The 14,168-nt window shown below is 46.4% G+C and overlaps 1 protein-coding gene across 3 annotated transcripts in view; it reads left to right on the top strand.

The window, feature by feature from the left end:
* The window catches only part of TRIO (trio Rho guanine nucleotide exchange factor), a 400,776-nt gene that overhangs the window by 272,862 nt on the left and 113,746 nt on the right, over nucleotides 1-14,168 (top strand). For all 3 annotated transcript variants that reach the window (XM_048839610.2, XM_048839611.2, XM_048839612.2), the window contains exon 31: nucleotides 7,250-7,351. In XM_048839610.2, the coding sequence (XP_048695567.2) occupies nucleotides 7,250-7,351 (102 nt within the window). The remainder of the gene's footprint in view (nucleotides 1-7,249; nucleotides 7,352-14,168) is intronic.

Below are 14,168 nucleotides of genomic sequence, written 5' to 3'. Positions count from 1 at the left end.
AACTCTTTCTTTTGTGATCTAAACCGTGGTTTGATTTGAAGTTTCTAGGGATGAGAAGCTGGTGTATTAACCCATTGAACTGCATGAAGTCAACTTCTGACCCAGCTAAATGTCAGTAATGAAAGTTAGGAAACAAAATGGGATTCGTCATTAATACTAACGTCTAAAACAATCCCAGAGCTCTGCTTCCTGTCCAGTGTTGATGTTCTTATGTTGCACTGTGCCGAGGAAAGATCGTAAGCTGGAGTTCGTGTTGCTCTGCCGCAGTCCTGCCTGATATCAGAAATAGAATGCATCGAGTAAATTTAAAAAAAAAAACTTCAAGATATCACGGGAGGAACAGTTTGAAAATGTAAATGTAATAAGAGTTTGGAGTCAGAGAACGGGGTTGTATGATAGAGCTCCAAGTTCTCCAACAACTTCTGCTTGTTTCAATCTTAAAAGCTATGCATATAAATACTGTTCTGTCAGCTTCCCTGTGAAATGGCAGCACTTTCTATGTGAAATTAACTGTCTTGTACAGATGTGTTAAGAGTTTATACCTGGGTGCATCGGTGCTGCTGCCAGATTTTTCATACTTGCTAGGAGTAGACAGCGTATCGTCTTCCTGCTGCGCAATCCCACATCATAGCCCATGTGGTCTTTGCCATTATTAACCTATGAGAGGGAAACATTTCTGTGTGCTTGTGGAAATGGTAATCTTCAAGGCAGAGCTAGGATTAGGGCTTGTGGAAAATTTTCTGTTTATATTGGTTTTGTCAAAAATCCCAGCGTTCTGTGGAAAACTTTTTACATCGTGTTTCCTTTCCATGGAAAACGTTGAATTTTCATAGAAAAATCAAAAAAATTTCTGCTGAAAGCTGATTATTTTGTATTTCAGGTATTTAGACAGAGTTGATATTTTCCCTGGAAATTTTTGACAAAAATCTTTTACTGTTGTAATTTTCCATGGTGGCATTTTCTAACCAGATCTAATGAGGATATTGTCAAGATAATACTCTGGGGATTAAGTTGAAGAAAGAGAGCAAACCCACCACCCTCACCCCCCAGTAATACAAAAGTACATTGTTTCAAAATCAGAGATTGTTGACTTAATTACTACATGTAACTCGACTAAAAGTGAAATTAAAGGAATGCCACCACCTGAAAAACATGCAACTGTTTTTTATCCAGTATTGTGACAAGTAACGGCTGAATTACTGTCAAACAACTGAAAGGGGTTGGAGGAAGAAAATATATTTTCCTTTTGTTTCAGTTTCACGGGGTACACCTTACAGCACTTATGAATAAGCAGTTTCTTGGAGTAGATGGAGGAGAGACATTAATTTAAAAAGATGTGATTTGTAAATTTATAAAAATTGGCAGGACTTGGGAGCAAGTGCAGTACCTGACACTACAGTACTTTAAAATTATCTTTAAAATTTTTCTAGAATTCAAGTTGTTGTCTTAATAACTAAAATTTATATTTAGAACTTGCTGCTGAATATAAATTATTCTATTTCTTTACTTAGTTTGAGACAAGCAGTGGAATTCTGTATTACCAGGGTTTTTTGTTCTCCAAATAGCCTATTTCATATTAATTTATATAAGGTACAGGCAGATATATAATCTGATTTCTTTCTAATATTTCTATCCTCTGACTAAGCAGTATCTGAGGATGGGGCTTTTCAACACCAACGTCCCTGTAGCACCCAGAGGATTGCTTTTCCAAGTATCACTTACACTAATAACTTTTTAAAAAGAAAAGGAGTACTTGTGGCACCTTAGAGACTAACCAATTTATTTGAGCATGAGCTTTCGTGAGCTACAGCTCACTTCAGTGAGCTGTAGCTCACGAAAGCTCATGCTCAAATAAATTGGTTAGTCTCTAAGGTGCCACAAGTACTCCTTTTCTTTTTGCGAATACAGACTAACACGGCTGTTACTCTGAAACTTTTTAAAGTTCACTTAAAAATACTTTTCTGATATTTTTTTAATTGTGATGTTACATGTTAAGATACCCTTCAGTATTTGCATTGTACAGCTTGTTGGCACATGCAAAGATTGTTCATAGATCAATTAAATATATTTTACACTTTGAAATAAAAGTGCTTTACAAACACGCTTATGAGGTAAAGTTTTACAGATGTGGATGACAAAGCAGTGAGTCTGATTTGACCAAGACCACAAAAGCAAGTAGTGTCGAAATGCTATTAGAAAAAAAAATTAGTGCCTCCCATGCTGTGGCTATCCAGTGCACGCTACAGTCAGTGTGTAGATGCTATTAGTGCTGTGTGTGTGTGTGTAGGAAGATAGTTTCCATTATGTATGTAACAATTGACTTTGTTACTTACACTTAAGCCATAATCCCACATAACAATTCTGAATGTTCACCTTTTTACATTTAAAGAGTCAGGCATCTTGCAGTTTGATTTGTTTCCTAATTTATTTGCTAGTTCTCTTGGACTAAATTCTTTTTGTATTGCTAAAGGAGAAACTAAGTGACGTTTTATACTCCAATTGGAAAGAAAAAACAAGTTATTGGACAGCAATTCTCTACAAGGTTCTGGTATTAAAACATCTGCCTGTACCCACATGTTCTGAGAAGCCAATACTTCGTCCTTTAATTTACCCTTTTATGTTTTGGGTTCTTCAAGTAGATGCAGATGTGTATTCCCAGTAAGTGTGTGCGTGCGTTGGAGCCTTTTGCCTACTAGTACCCCTAGAGGGGAGGTGCTCATGTCTTGTGCCTGTAGCCCCTCCTCTGGCGATATGAGGTAGCATCGCCCCAACCCCCCTCAGTTTCTTTTCACTGTCCATCAGCTGGAGTCAGAGCTCTGTGCAGTTGTTGCTTCACAACCTGGCATTTTATCTCTTCATCTAGTTTGATTGTATGTTGTAAATGGCTAGTTAGTTTAGTGGTAGTGCTCCCCAGTGATGCCCTCACTGGGGTTCAAGCATTGCCCTTCATGTGAAGTGGTGATTCCTAACAATGACCACCACACGTGGTGCTTGCTCTGACTTGGCGAAGCCCCCCTTAAAGGAGCACTGTTCAATCTGCAGATGGTTCAAGGAGAGGACTCAGGTGGTGGACTTCGCCTTAAGCAACAGCTGCTTGAGCAGGCCACAAGGCCTGACCCAGTGCCGTGGCCTTCCTCAGGCTGCAGATTACCCTCTGGCTCGGGAAGCGCTGCCTCCTGTTTCAGGTCAGGGGCCTCTCTGAAGAGGCGTAGGAGTCGTTCTTAGTTGTCGGCACCAAAAGAGGATGTCGCATAAGACTGATCGGAAGTGCTCTAGGTGCCAGGATGAGTTCTCCCACTCTCCTGAGAAGAACGTGGACTGACACAGGTGACTTTGACTCTCCCTCAGTACAGGGTAGTGAGGGCAGACACCCCATGCCATCAACTCCAGTTCCAGGCTCTGGGCATCTGTTTAGTCCAGTACCGACAGTTTAAGTGACGTCAGCATACCAGGTTGTGGCAGACGTACTCTGCCTTTCAGTCCCGTCCTTGCCATTGGTCCAAGACTTTGTGGGCCTGGCACCTGTGATGACACCTCAGTTGGAGCACGCCGCCAAATCAGCACCTCACCACAAAGTATGGACATGGTACCGGAGACAGTAGAAAGTTCTTCAGTACCAGGCTGTGACGGGGTTTGGACTCATCACCGCAGCGACTCCTGCTGTTCACTCTGGGAATTAGCTCAGTTCATGCAGCGCTCCCTCTGCCAGTAATGACGTCCCATCCGTCTCTCGCCCTAGATTGGCATCTTGATCTGCGTTGCTCCCCGCTTGCAGCGTCCTCTTCAGGACACTGCCCTCCAGCAGTGCCCACTGCTCCAGTCTCACCCCCTTACAGGGGTTTGGTGTTATCAGCAGTCCTTCTCTTCACCCCAGCCACAATAGCCAATCACACCCCAAAGTCTAACCCGTTTTGGCAGAGGTCTGGTACAGTCCGTGATGTCCACTTCTAATGGCCAGGTGGAAGTGGAAGGGGGGGACCCAGGCCCGCCCTCTACTCTGGGTCCCAACCCAGGGACCCTTTGGCGGCAGCCTTCCTGCCTGCCCTCCTTCTCTCCCTTTGTCCGTCTCTCTCCCTGGGCCATTTCCCCTTCGGCCCCTTTGCACTGGCTCAGCCCTTTTTTCTCAGGGCCCGCAGCCCGGCAGGTACTGGGCGGAAGTTCCCTTCTGCTCCCCCTGCCTGCCCAGCACTGCGCTGTCCCTGGTACTAGTCTCCTCATGCAGGAGACAGACCTTCACCCTCTGAAGGCCTGGGAGACACTGCCCGCTCCCTTCCTGGGCAGCCTTTATATAGGGCCTACCCTAGCCCTGATTGGCTGGCTGTAATACTGGCCCTGATTGGCTCTCTAACAGGCCCTCCCTGATTGGCTGCCACCTTGCGCAGCCAATCTGGCCTGTTGAAGCCCAATCTGGCATGGGGGTGGGGCATCGCCCCACCACACAGGCCCTTCCTCTGCATCAATGCTGCAGATGATTCTGTGGATGTTGGCATGCCCCCTGCCCTCGCTACATCAAGACACGCAGGCACCCTAGTACTATCGTTTACACCAGGACCGACCTGGCCTACGGCACTGACCTTTTTGGCACGGTGGTGCCAACTACATCAGCAGTGCTGATTGTGATGTCATTCTGGGCTATGGATGAGTCGAATCTCCGCTGGCTCCCTCTGGAGTTGCTCCTCCAGACTTTTTAAGTCAGGTGGCCTTGTCCCTGGGTATTCAGGTGGAATTTCTCCAGGAGAATACCCATAAACTCATGGACATTATCCAGTCCTCTGTCCCTGGGAGAGTGGCCCTCCCAATTAACGAGATGCTCATTGAGCCTGTGAAGTCTCTTTGGGGTACACTGGCCTCTGTACCACTGGTGGCCAAGCATATTTTGTGCTGGTACGGGGATATAAGGGGTTTTATTCACACCTGTCCCAGAGCTCCCTGATGGTCATATTATTGAACAACAGAGTTTGGAAGGGCAGGTTGAAGTTCTCCCCCGGGACAGGCACTCAAAGTTCCTGGACCTTCTAGGCAGGAAGATATTCATCATCAGAATAGATGAGGATCATGAACCAGAAAGCCCTGCTGCCAAATATGACTTCAGTTGGTCGGCTGTGGACAAATTTGAAGAGCAGTTGCCGAGGCTTCCCAAGATGAATTTTGGGCATTTCTCACTGAGGGGTTGCTTGGTGGCTGAAATGTCTTTACAATCAGCACGTGATGTGGCAAACACTTTGGCCAGGGCCAGGGCCTTGGCAATTACTATGTAGAGGGCTTCTTGGCTCCGGAACACAGGGATCACACTGGATGTCCAGCAAGCCTTGGAGGACTTGCCATTTAATGGCTGAATCTTGTTTTTGGACACGACAGATGAAATCTTGCATTCTTTCAAGGACTACCTTAAGGTCTTTGGAAGTATATATGCCACCCATCCAGAGATGCCATTATGCGGCGCAGCAGCACCACTTTGTGCAGCCCTTCCCTCCCAACCCCAAGACATGAAACTATCCCAGGAAGAGAGAGAGGTCTCATAAGAGGAAGCACTAGAGTTTGGGACCTGGCCGCTCTGCACACCAGCCTTCAGTGCCTGCTAAGCACCCATTTTCACTCGCTAGTTCTAGAGTACTCTTCCAGTTGTTTTTCTTCCTCCCTCATCATCCTCCCCCTTCTTTTTCAGGCAGGCTGGCCCACTTTTACAATGCCTGGGTCTTGATAACATTCAACAGTTGGGTCCTAGCCACTGTCAGATCAGGCTACAGAAAATTGCATTCTTGAAAGCCTTTAACTCAGCCAGGAGAGCATGAGAGTTGCAGGCCCTGATGACTTGGTCTCCTGACATGCAGTTCCCCAGGGACAAAGTTACACTCTGGTCACAACCAAACTTGGATTCAAAGTGATCTCTGAGTTTCATTTGAATCAGGTGGCATATTTACCTGTATTTTTCCCTAAACCTCATTTCTCCCCAGAGAAATAATGCCTCCATGTGTTAGATGCTATCTAGCCTTTTATCTGAACAGGACTGAATAGTTTTGTGCTTCGCCTTGCCTGTTCATATCCTGTGCGGACCGCATGAAGGCACAAGCAATCTCTGTACAGACCATCTCTAGAAGGATAACATCTTGTATCAAGATCAAGAGATAGCTTCTGCTACGTCCCTCCCCTCTCCCCCGCAGATACAGGCACATTCAACGACAGTGAAGGCAACATTGGTGGCATTCCTTAATGACATTTCCATATTGGACATTTGCAGGGTGGCCACATGGTCGTCCATATATACATTTACAGACCATTACACAATCATTGCATCTTCCAGAGCAGACACTAATGTTAGAAGTTCAGTCCTGCAGTCCTCATTCAAGGTAGACGCCAAGCCCTGCCTCCAGATGGGGGTACTGCTTGCTAGTCACCTACTTGGAATACACCTCTGCATCTACTCAAAGAAAAAGAAATGTTTACTTACTGTAACTGTGGTTCTTCAAGATGGAATGCAGACATATATTCCACGGCCCACACTGAGTCCCCTCTGCATTGAAGTCTTCCCCTGGATGTTCAGTGCACAGGAACTGAGGGGTTGGGGCGGCATTGCCTCATGTATCTGGGGAGGGGCCACAGCCATAAGGCATGAATGCCACCTCTCTACAGAAACTGCTAGGCAAAAGTCTCCACCTCCAGTGCGCGCACACACCTACTTGGAATACACATCTCGGAAAGTTCACCTCCAAGGCCATGCAATTTCTGAATCATTTCCATTATTGCAGAGGAAAGGAAACACATTAGAAGTGATTTCTTAGGTAGAAAGGAGATTAGAATTTTAAACATAAATAAAAATCTTCTTTTGTTAACCCATGATTTCCAGGCAAGAATACTGTCCCTTACTTGCTGTAATAATTGCCTTGATCTCTAACTGAAATAAGTGAGGACAGCAGCTGCTTGACTTCTAGCCTGAGAAACTGACACTTAGAATAGAGTAATGAGAATTTGGGTGAAAAATCAGAACATAGAATTTCTGACATGTTATTTGGTGGTGTAATCACATTTTTATTAATTTGTATACCAATGTTGGAAGTAGTTTGCTGAAAATTTTTATTTCTAAGCAAAAAAGCCAACAGATGGGGTTCTCAACAATGTCAATGTGAAGAGGAACTTTTGAATGCTCAGGAGTGACTTAGGAGTATATGTTCAGCTTAGTGGAATAGTTGTCTTTCTGTGGATACTGTGCAAAAATTATCATAAAGTCCTAACCAATTTTTCTCACTTCCAGACTTCAGAGCTGGGTGTCACGGAGCACGTAGAAGGAGATCCATGCAAATTTGCACTGTGGGTAGGAAGGACACCAACTTCTGACAACAAAATTGTGCTTAAGGTAATTTTTCAAGGAGGCATATTTATGCTTCCTATATCAATTGTTTGACTGCAGATCTTTATACATTACTGTTTAAAATAAACAAAAAAATAACCTCTGTGAATTTGATTGCCTATGGATGGACACCCCCTTGAGCCAGGTAAACTTACCTTAACCTTAATTAGGGGTGGTGTATATTAAATCTTAGTGGTCCTTTAGATACTGGGAGAGTCTGTGCAGCCCACCTAGGAATAAGCAATCTTGTTCTCTCCTGTAAATTTGAGAGGAGTGTAAAGCTGTTTAATTTGTTTACTTTGCTTTTCTGTTGGGCTTTAAATCCTCTTGCTTGAGAATTTAAGCCAGCCGCTAACTGATGGAGTCAGGAAGAAATAAACCCATGGACAGGCTATTCCATAACTGTCAGTTACAGGGTTTATTGTGCTCTGTATCTGTTACGAATTGCTGATGAATGGTGTGCTCTACTAGATAGATAACTAATCAAATCTAATGTAGCAATTCCCAGGTTTGGATAATTTTATTCTAACAAGGCTAATCCTGTGCACAATGAGCAATGTGGAAGACATGACTCCTACTGTGGCTTACTAGTAAAGGGTAGATGTGAAATGCCACAAAAGAAGTGTTAAACTATACTTGAGCCTGATCCGCCTAAAGCCTAGTAGAGTGTGGTGTGTGAATGGGTGAACACTGGGGAAAGCAGCCTCTGTTATTTATCCTGCATCTCTGAGAGGTGCCAGCACTACAAGAGAACTGAGCAGCATTTCAGAGGGGGGACAGCGAAGAGGACTGCAGCAGCTATAATGCCCAGGTTCCATGAGACGTGTATTCCCACAGGGCAGAAGTCTTATAAACATGACCAGGGGGCATTGTGACAGTGCTGAAGACTGTTCTTGGGTTAAACCAAAGACAGAGGTGCCGTGACAAGCCTTTTGAGAACCGGGCTGTGAGTTCTAAACTGAAAGAACAGCCTGTAAATTGTGAGTATAGGGAGCATCAGAAAGCAGGGCCTGCAGCAGGGCCGATCTCTAGGCAACCTAATGAACACAGCTGGCCTGTAGTAAGCTGCCTGATTGGCTACACAATCTGATTGGTGGGAAAAATCAGCAGACCGGCTCTTAAGCCCAGCAGCAGCTGTTTAGCGGCTGCTCAAAGCATTTGTCCACAGCTGTGATAGACTTTCCCTGTTTGTTCCCAGCCCTGCTCCTGCCTTGGCCCCAGCCTTGCCTTTGCCTTGCCTCACTCCAGGTGACCTGGTCTAACCCACAGCTCTGATTCCTCATTTTGGACTCCACATGCCAGAGCCAGGGGTCAGAGCTGGCCTTTGACTCTGGTTCTGACTCTGGGCTCCAATTCCTGGCGTCCATCTTCTGCTCTGACCACTGGGCGTGACTACCACTGTCCCAGTCACGTGACGATTTGAGCATCCCCAACACCAACAATAAGAGAACTAGAGCTGATACAGTGAAGGTGGATTCTACAAAGGCCAGTAGCTCTGACAGCGATACCTGGGAGCCCTACAGACCTTGCAGGCCCAGATTGCCTCCCTGCAAGTGCAAAATGTGGCTCTGCAAACTCAAGCCATGCTGCCATCCGCAGTGATCCCTGCTCCCTGCAAGCCCAAGCTTCCCCTCACCTGACCAGCTCAATGGTGATGGCAACAAATTTCATGGCTCCAGTTTCTACTACATCCACAGTTGTACCCCACTGATCAAGCCTAAGTGGGATTGATATCAGCCTCCTTACTGGGGAGGCACTGGCTCGGGCATCTCCACTCCTGGAAGAATCAAGCGCATTTCTAGGACTGTTTGAAGACTCTGTTCGCGCGATGGCAGAGGTCTTTGATGATCCAAGTCATGAGTATGTGGCCGAAGCTGCACTTCGGGGGTTGTGGCAAGGATGCAACAGAGTTCCGGCTCTTGGTAGTAGACACCAAGTGGAACAAGGCACCACCACCAACTCTGGCCGAGCTGGGGCCTGAGATCAGACTACGTTGACTGGAGGGAAATTTTTCACATTACACAAAATAGAAATATTCACGTGGGTAGGAATAATACTCTTTTGGAGGGTGGGGGTGGGAATAGCTAAAGATCAGAATATTGGGTACTTTGGCCCTGAGAAATCTCAAATGTAGGAGTGGGACAAAGTAACAGATAGCAGCACAGTAAAAAGTAATACAGTAACTCCTCACTTAACGTTGTCACGTCGCTGATCTATTAGGGAACATTCTCATTTAGAGTTGCCCAATGCTCCCTTATAATGTTTGGCAGCTGCCTGCTTTGTCCACTGCTTGCAGGAAGAGCAGCCTATTGGAGCCAGCTGGTGGGGGCTTGGAACCAGGGGGGACCAGCAGCCCCCCTATCAGCTTTCCCCAGCCCAGCAGGCTATCAACTGCCTGGCAGTTCAGCTGTCCCTCCCCCCACTGCCATGTGCTGCTCCTGTCCTCTGCCTTGGAGCTGCTCCACGAGCCTCCTGCTTGCTCTGCGGGGGGTGGGGGGGAAGAGGGGCGCTAATGTCAGGGTGTTTTCCTCCCCCTGCTCCTGTCTTTCCGCCCGTCACCCCCCCCATACGCCATCTTCACAGAGCGGGGGAGGGACACAACAGGGCTCAGGACAGAGGGAGCTTGCTGCCAGCAGCTGCTATCTCAGCTTGCTGATCTATGTAAAAAGGCAGTGTACTTAGAGTGGGGTCAGAGTACTTAAAGAGGCAATTCACATGTCTCTGTGTGTTGTCGTCGTGTCCCCCCCTCCCCCCCCCCCCCCCCCGCACCCTAGTGGTGCACTCCAGTCGGATAGCGTGGGTTCATCATCACATTCAGTTTCCACAGGGAATGTTTGCAGCCACTGCCATGCATCTATTGTGTCCCCTCCCTCCATTCGTGCTGCCTTGTAAAGTGTGAGGCTACAGTAACAGCAATGTGTTAACCCTAGAGGGCTCAGTCAAGTGCGAGTTCATCATTTAGCAGCAAGGCATCCCCTGGAAAATATCATAGAATCATAGACTATTAGGATTGGAAGAGACCTCAGGAGGTCATCTAGTCCAACCCTCTGCTCAAAGCAGAGCCAACCACAATTAAATCATCCCAGCCAGGACTTTGTCAAGCCGGGCCTTAAAAACCTCTAAGGATGGAGATTTCACCACCTCCCTTGGTAACCCATTCCAGTGCTTCACCACCCTCCTACTGAAATAGTGTTTCCCAATATTCAAGGACCTCCCCCACTGCTCCTTGTTCTGTCATCTGCCACCATGGAGAACAGCCTAGCTCCATCCTCTTTGGAATCCCCCATTCAGGTAGTTTAAGGCCGCTATCAAATCTCTCCTTATTCTTCTCTTCTGCAGACTAAATAACCCCAGTTCCCTCAGCCTCTCCTCATAAGTCGTGTGCCCCAACCCCCTTATCATTTTCGTTGCCCTCCGCTGGTGTCAAGGTTCCTCCCTCACTCTGAACTCTAGGGTACAGATGTGGGGACCTGCATGAAAACCTCCTAAGCTTACTTTCACCAGCTTAGGTTAAAACTTCCCCAAGGTAGAAATTAATTTTATCCCTTGTCTCTGGATCTCCACTGCCACCACCAAACTCGAACTGGGTTTACTGGGAAACGTAGTTTGGACACGTCTTTCCCCCCAAAATCCTCCCAACCCTTGCACCCCACTTCCTGGGAAAGGTTTGGTAAAAATCCTCACCAATTTGCATAGGTGACCACAGACCCAAACCCTTGGATCTGAGAACAATGAAAAAGCATTCAGTTTTCTTACAAGAAGACTTTTAATAGAAATAGAAGTAAATAGAAGTAAAGAAATCCCCTCTGTAAAATCAGGATGGAAGATACCTTACAGGGTAATTAGATTCAAAACATAGAGAAAAACCTTAAGTTACAAAAAAGACACACAGACAGGAGTAGTCATTCTATTCAGCACAGTTCTTTTCTCAGCCATTTAAAGAAATCATAATCTAACACATACCTAGCTAGATTACTTACTAAAGTTCTAAGACTCCATTCCTGTTCTATCCCCGGCAAAAGCAGCATACAAACAGACCCAGACCCTTTGTTTCTCTCCCTCCTCCCAGCTTTTGAAAGTATCTTGTCTCCTCATTGGTCATTTTGGTCAGGTGCCAGCGAGGTTACCTTTAGCTTCTTAACCCTTTACAGGTGAGAGGATTTTTTCCTCTGGCCAGGAGGGATTTTAAAGGGGTTTACCCTTCCCTTTATATTTATGATACTCCCCCCAAATCTCAGCTAGGGTGAAACGCTGGCTGGGATTTCTTCCTGAAGCTCCAGGAAAAACAGAGTTAATAAGACACATGCACCTCTAAATATACTACCAAGTACATAAAATCTAACAATATTTTCCACATCTCAAGGACAATTTTAACCAGTTGATTCTGGGAAGCTTTCACGGGAGAGTGCATCAGCCACTTTGTTAGAAGCTCCTGAGATGTGTTGGATGTCAAAATCAAAATCTTGGAGAGCTAAACTCCACCGAAGAAGTTTTTTGTTATTACCCATGGCGGTATGAAGCCACTGTAGCGCAGCATGGTCGGTTTGCAGGTGGAAACGCCGTCCCCAAACATATGGGCGTAGCTTTTCCAGAGCGTAGACAATGGCGTAACATTCTTTTTCACTGACTGACCAGTTGCTTTCCCTCTCAGACAGTTTTTTGCTGAGAAACACGACAGGGTGGAATTCTTGATCCGGTCCTTCTTGCATTAAAACTGCTCCCACACCACGCACGGACGCCTCTGTGATTACTAGGAACGGTTTGTCAAAGTCTGGGGCCCTTAGTACAGGGTCAGACATGAGTGTCGCTTTAAGCTGGTTAAAGGCCTTCTGACACTCTTCAGTTACCTGAACTGCATTTGGCTGTTTCTTTTTGGTTAGGTCTGTCAGTGGGGCGGCGATTTGGCTGTATTGCGGTACAAATCGTCTCAAATAACCGGCTAAGCCTAAGAAGGATTGAACCTGTTCCTTTGACTTTGGGACAGGCCACTTTTGGATAGCATCCACTTTGGCCTATAGAGGGCTGATAGTTCCTTGACCCACCTGGTCTCCAAGGTAAGTCACTCTGTTTAGGCCTATTTGACACTTCTTAGCCTTAACAGTTAGTCCTGCCTCCCTTATGCGCTCAAAGACTTTTTGTAGATGTTCCAGGTGTTCTGCCCAGGAATCCGAAAATATGGCCACGTCGTCAAGGTAGGCGACTGCATATTCTCCTAATCCCGCTAGGAGACCACCTACAAGTCTTTGGAAGGTGGCAGGTGCATTTCGCAGCCCGAAAGGGAGTACATTAAATTCATACAGCCCAAGATGTGTGGTGAAGGCTGACCTTTCCTTGGCAGATTCATCTAGCGGTACCTGCCAGTACCCCTTGGTTAAGTCCAAGGTAGAGATGAACTGGGCCCGTCCCAGTTTCTCTAATAGTTCATCTGTGCGTGGCATTGGATAGTTGTCTGGGCGAGTTACAGCATTTAGTTTATGGTAGTCCACGCAAAAACGTATCTCCCCATCTGGTTTGGGAACTAGAACCAATGGAGATGCCCATGCACTTCTAGAGGGGCAGATTACACTCATCTGTAACATATCCTGGATCTCCCGTTCTATAGCAGTTTTAGCTTGAGGAGACACCCGGTAAGGTTGGACTTTAATTGGGTGAGCATTACCTGTGTCAATGGAGTGGTATGCCCGTTCAGTCAGTCCTGGGGTGGCTGAGAACGTCGGCGCATAGCTAGTGCACAGCTCCTTGATCTGCTGTCGCTGTATACGCCCAAGGGTCATGGAGAGGTTCACCTCTTCCACATCACCAGCACTTTTCCCTTCGTAGTAGACACCTTCAGGCCACTCAGTGTTGTCTCCTCCCTGGGCTGTAAACTGACAAACCTGCAATTCTCTGGAATAAAAGGGCTTTAGAGAATTAATATGGTACACCTTAGGCTTTCGGTTGGAGGTGGGGAATGCTATGAGATAATTAACAGCTCCCAGGCGCTCCTGGACCGTGAATGGCCCTCCCCACGATGCTTCCATTTTATGGGCCTGGAGCGCCTTTAAGGCCATGACCTGGTCCCCTGCTTTGAAGGAACACTCTCTGGCATGTTTATCATACCAGGCTTTTTGCTCTTTTTGAGCATCCTGTAAGTTTTCTTTAGCAAGGGCTAAAGAGGTTCGGAGGGTGTTTTGTAGGTTGGTTACAAAGTCCAGAATGTTAGTTCCTGGAGAAGGTGTAAATCCCTCCCATTGCTGCTTCACCAACCATAATGGCCCCTTAACCTCACGGCGATATATAAGTTCAAATGGTGAAAACCCTAAACTGGGGTGTGTTACAGCTCTGTAGGCAAAAAGCAACTGCTGCAACACTGGGCCCCAATCATTGGAGTGCTCATTTACGAATTTACGTATCATGGCCCCCAAAGTTCCATTAAACTTCTCCACCATGCCATTTGTTTGATGGTGGTAAGGAGTGGCAACCAAGTGATTTACCCCATGAGCTTCCCAAAGGTTTTCCATAGTTCCTGCCAGGAAATTAGTCCCTGCATCTGTGAGGATGTCGGAGGGCCAACCTACCCTGGCAAAAGTGTCTGCTAGTGCTTGGCACACACTTTTAGCCCTGGTGTTGCTTAGAGCTACTGCTTCCGGCCATCGGGTGGCAAAATCCATGAAAGTCAGTATGTACTGCTTTCCTCTGGGTGTCTTTTTCGGAAAAGGACCCAGAATATCCACAGCTACTCGCTGAAATGGAACTTCAATGATGGGGAGTGGCTGGAGAGGGGCTTTGACCTGGTCTTGGGGTTTTCCCACTCTTTGGCATACTTCACAAGACCGGACATAGG

This window comes from Caretta caretta, chromosome 2 (genome assembly GCF_965140235.1).
Source record: "Caretta caretta isolate rCarCar2 chromosome 2, rCarCar1.hap1, whole genome shotgun sequence".
NCBI classification, from domain to species: domain Eukaryota; kingdom Metazoa; phylum Chordata; order Testudines; family Cheloniidae; genus Caretta; species Caretta caretta.
Note: the sequence above shows the minus strand (reverse complement) of the source record. Positions and strands in the feature narration are given on the sequence as shown.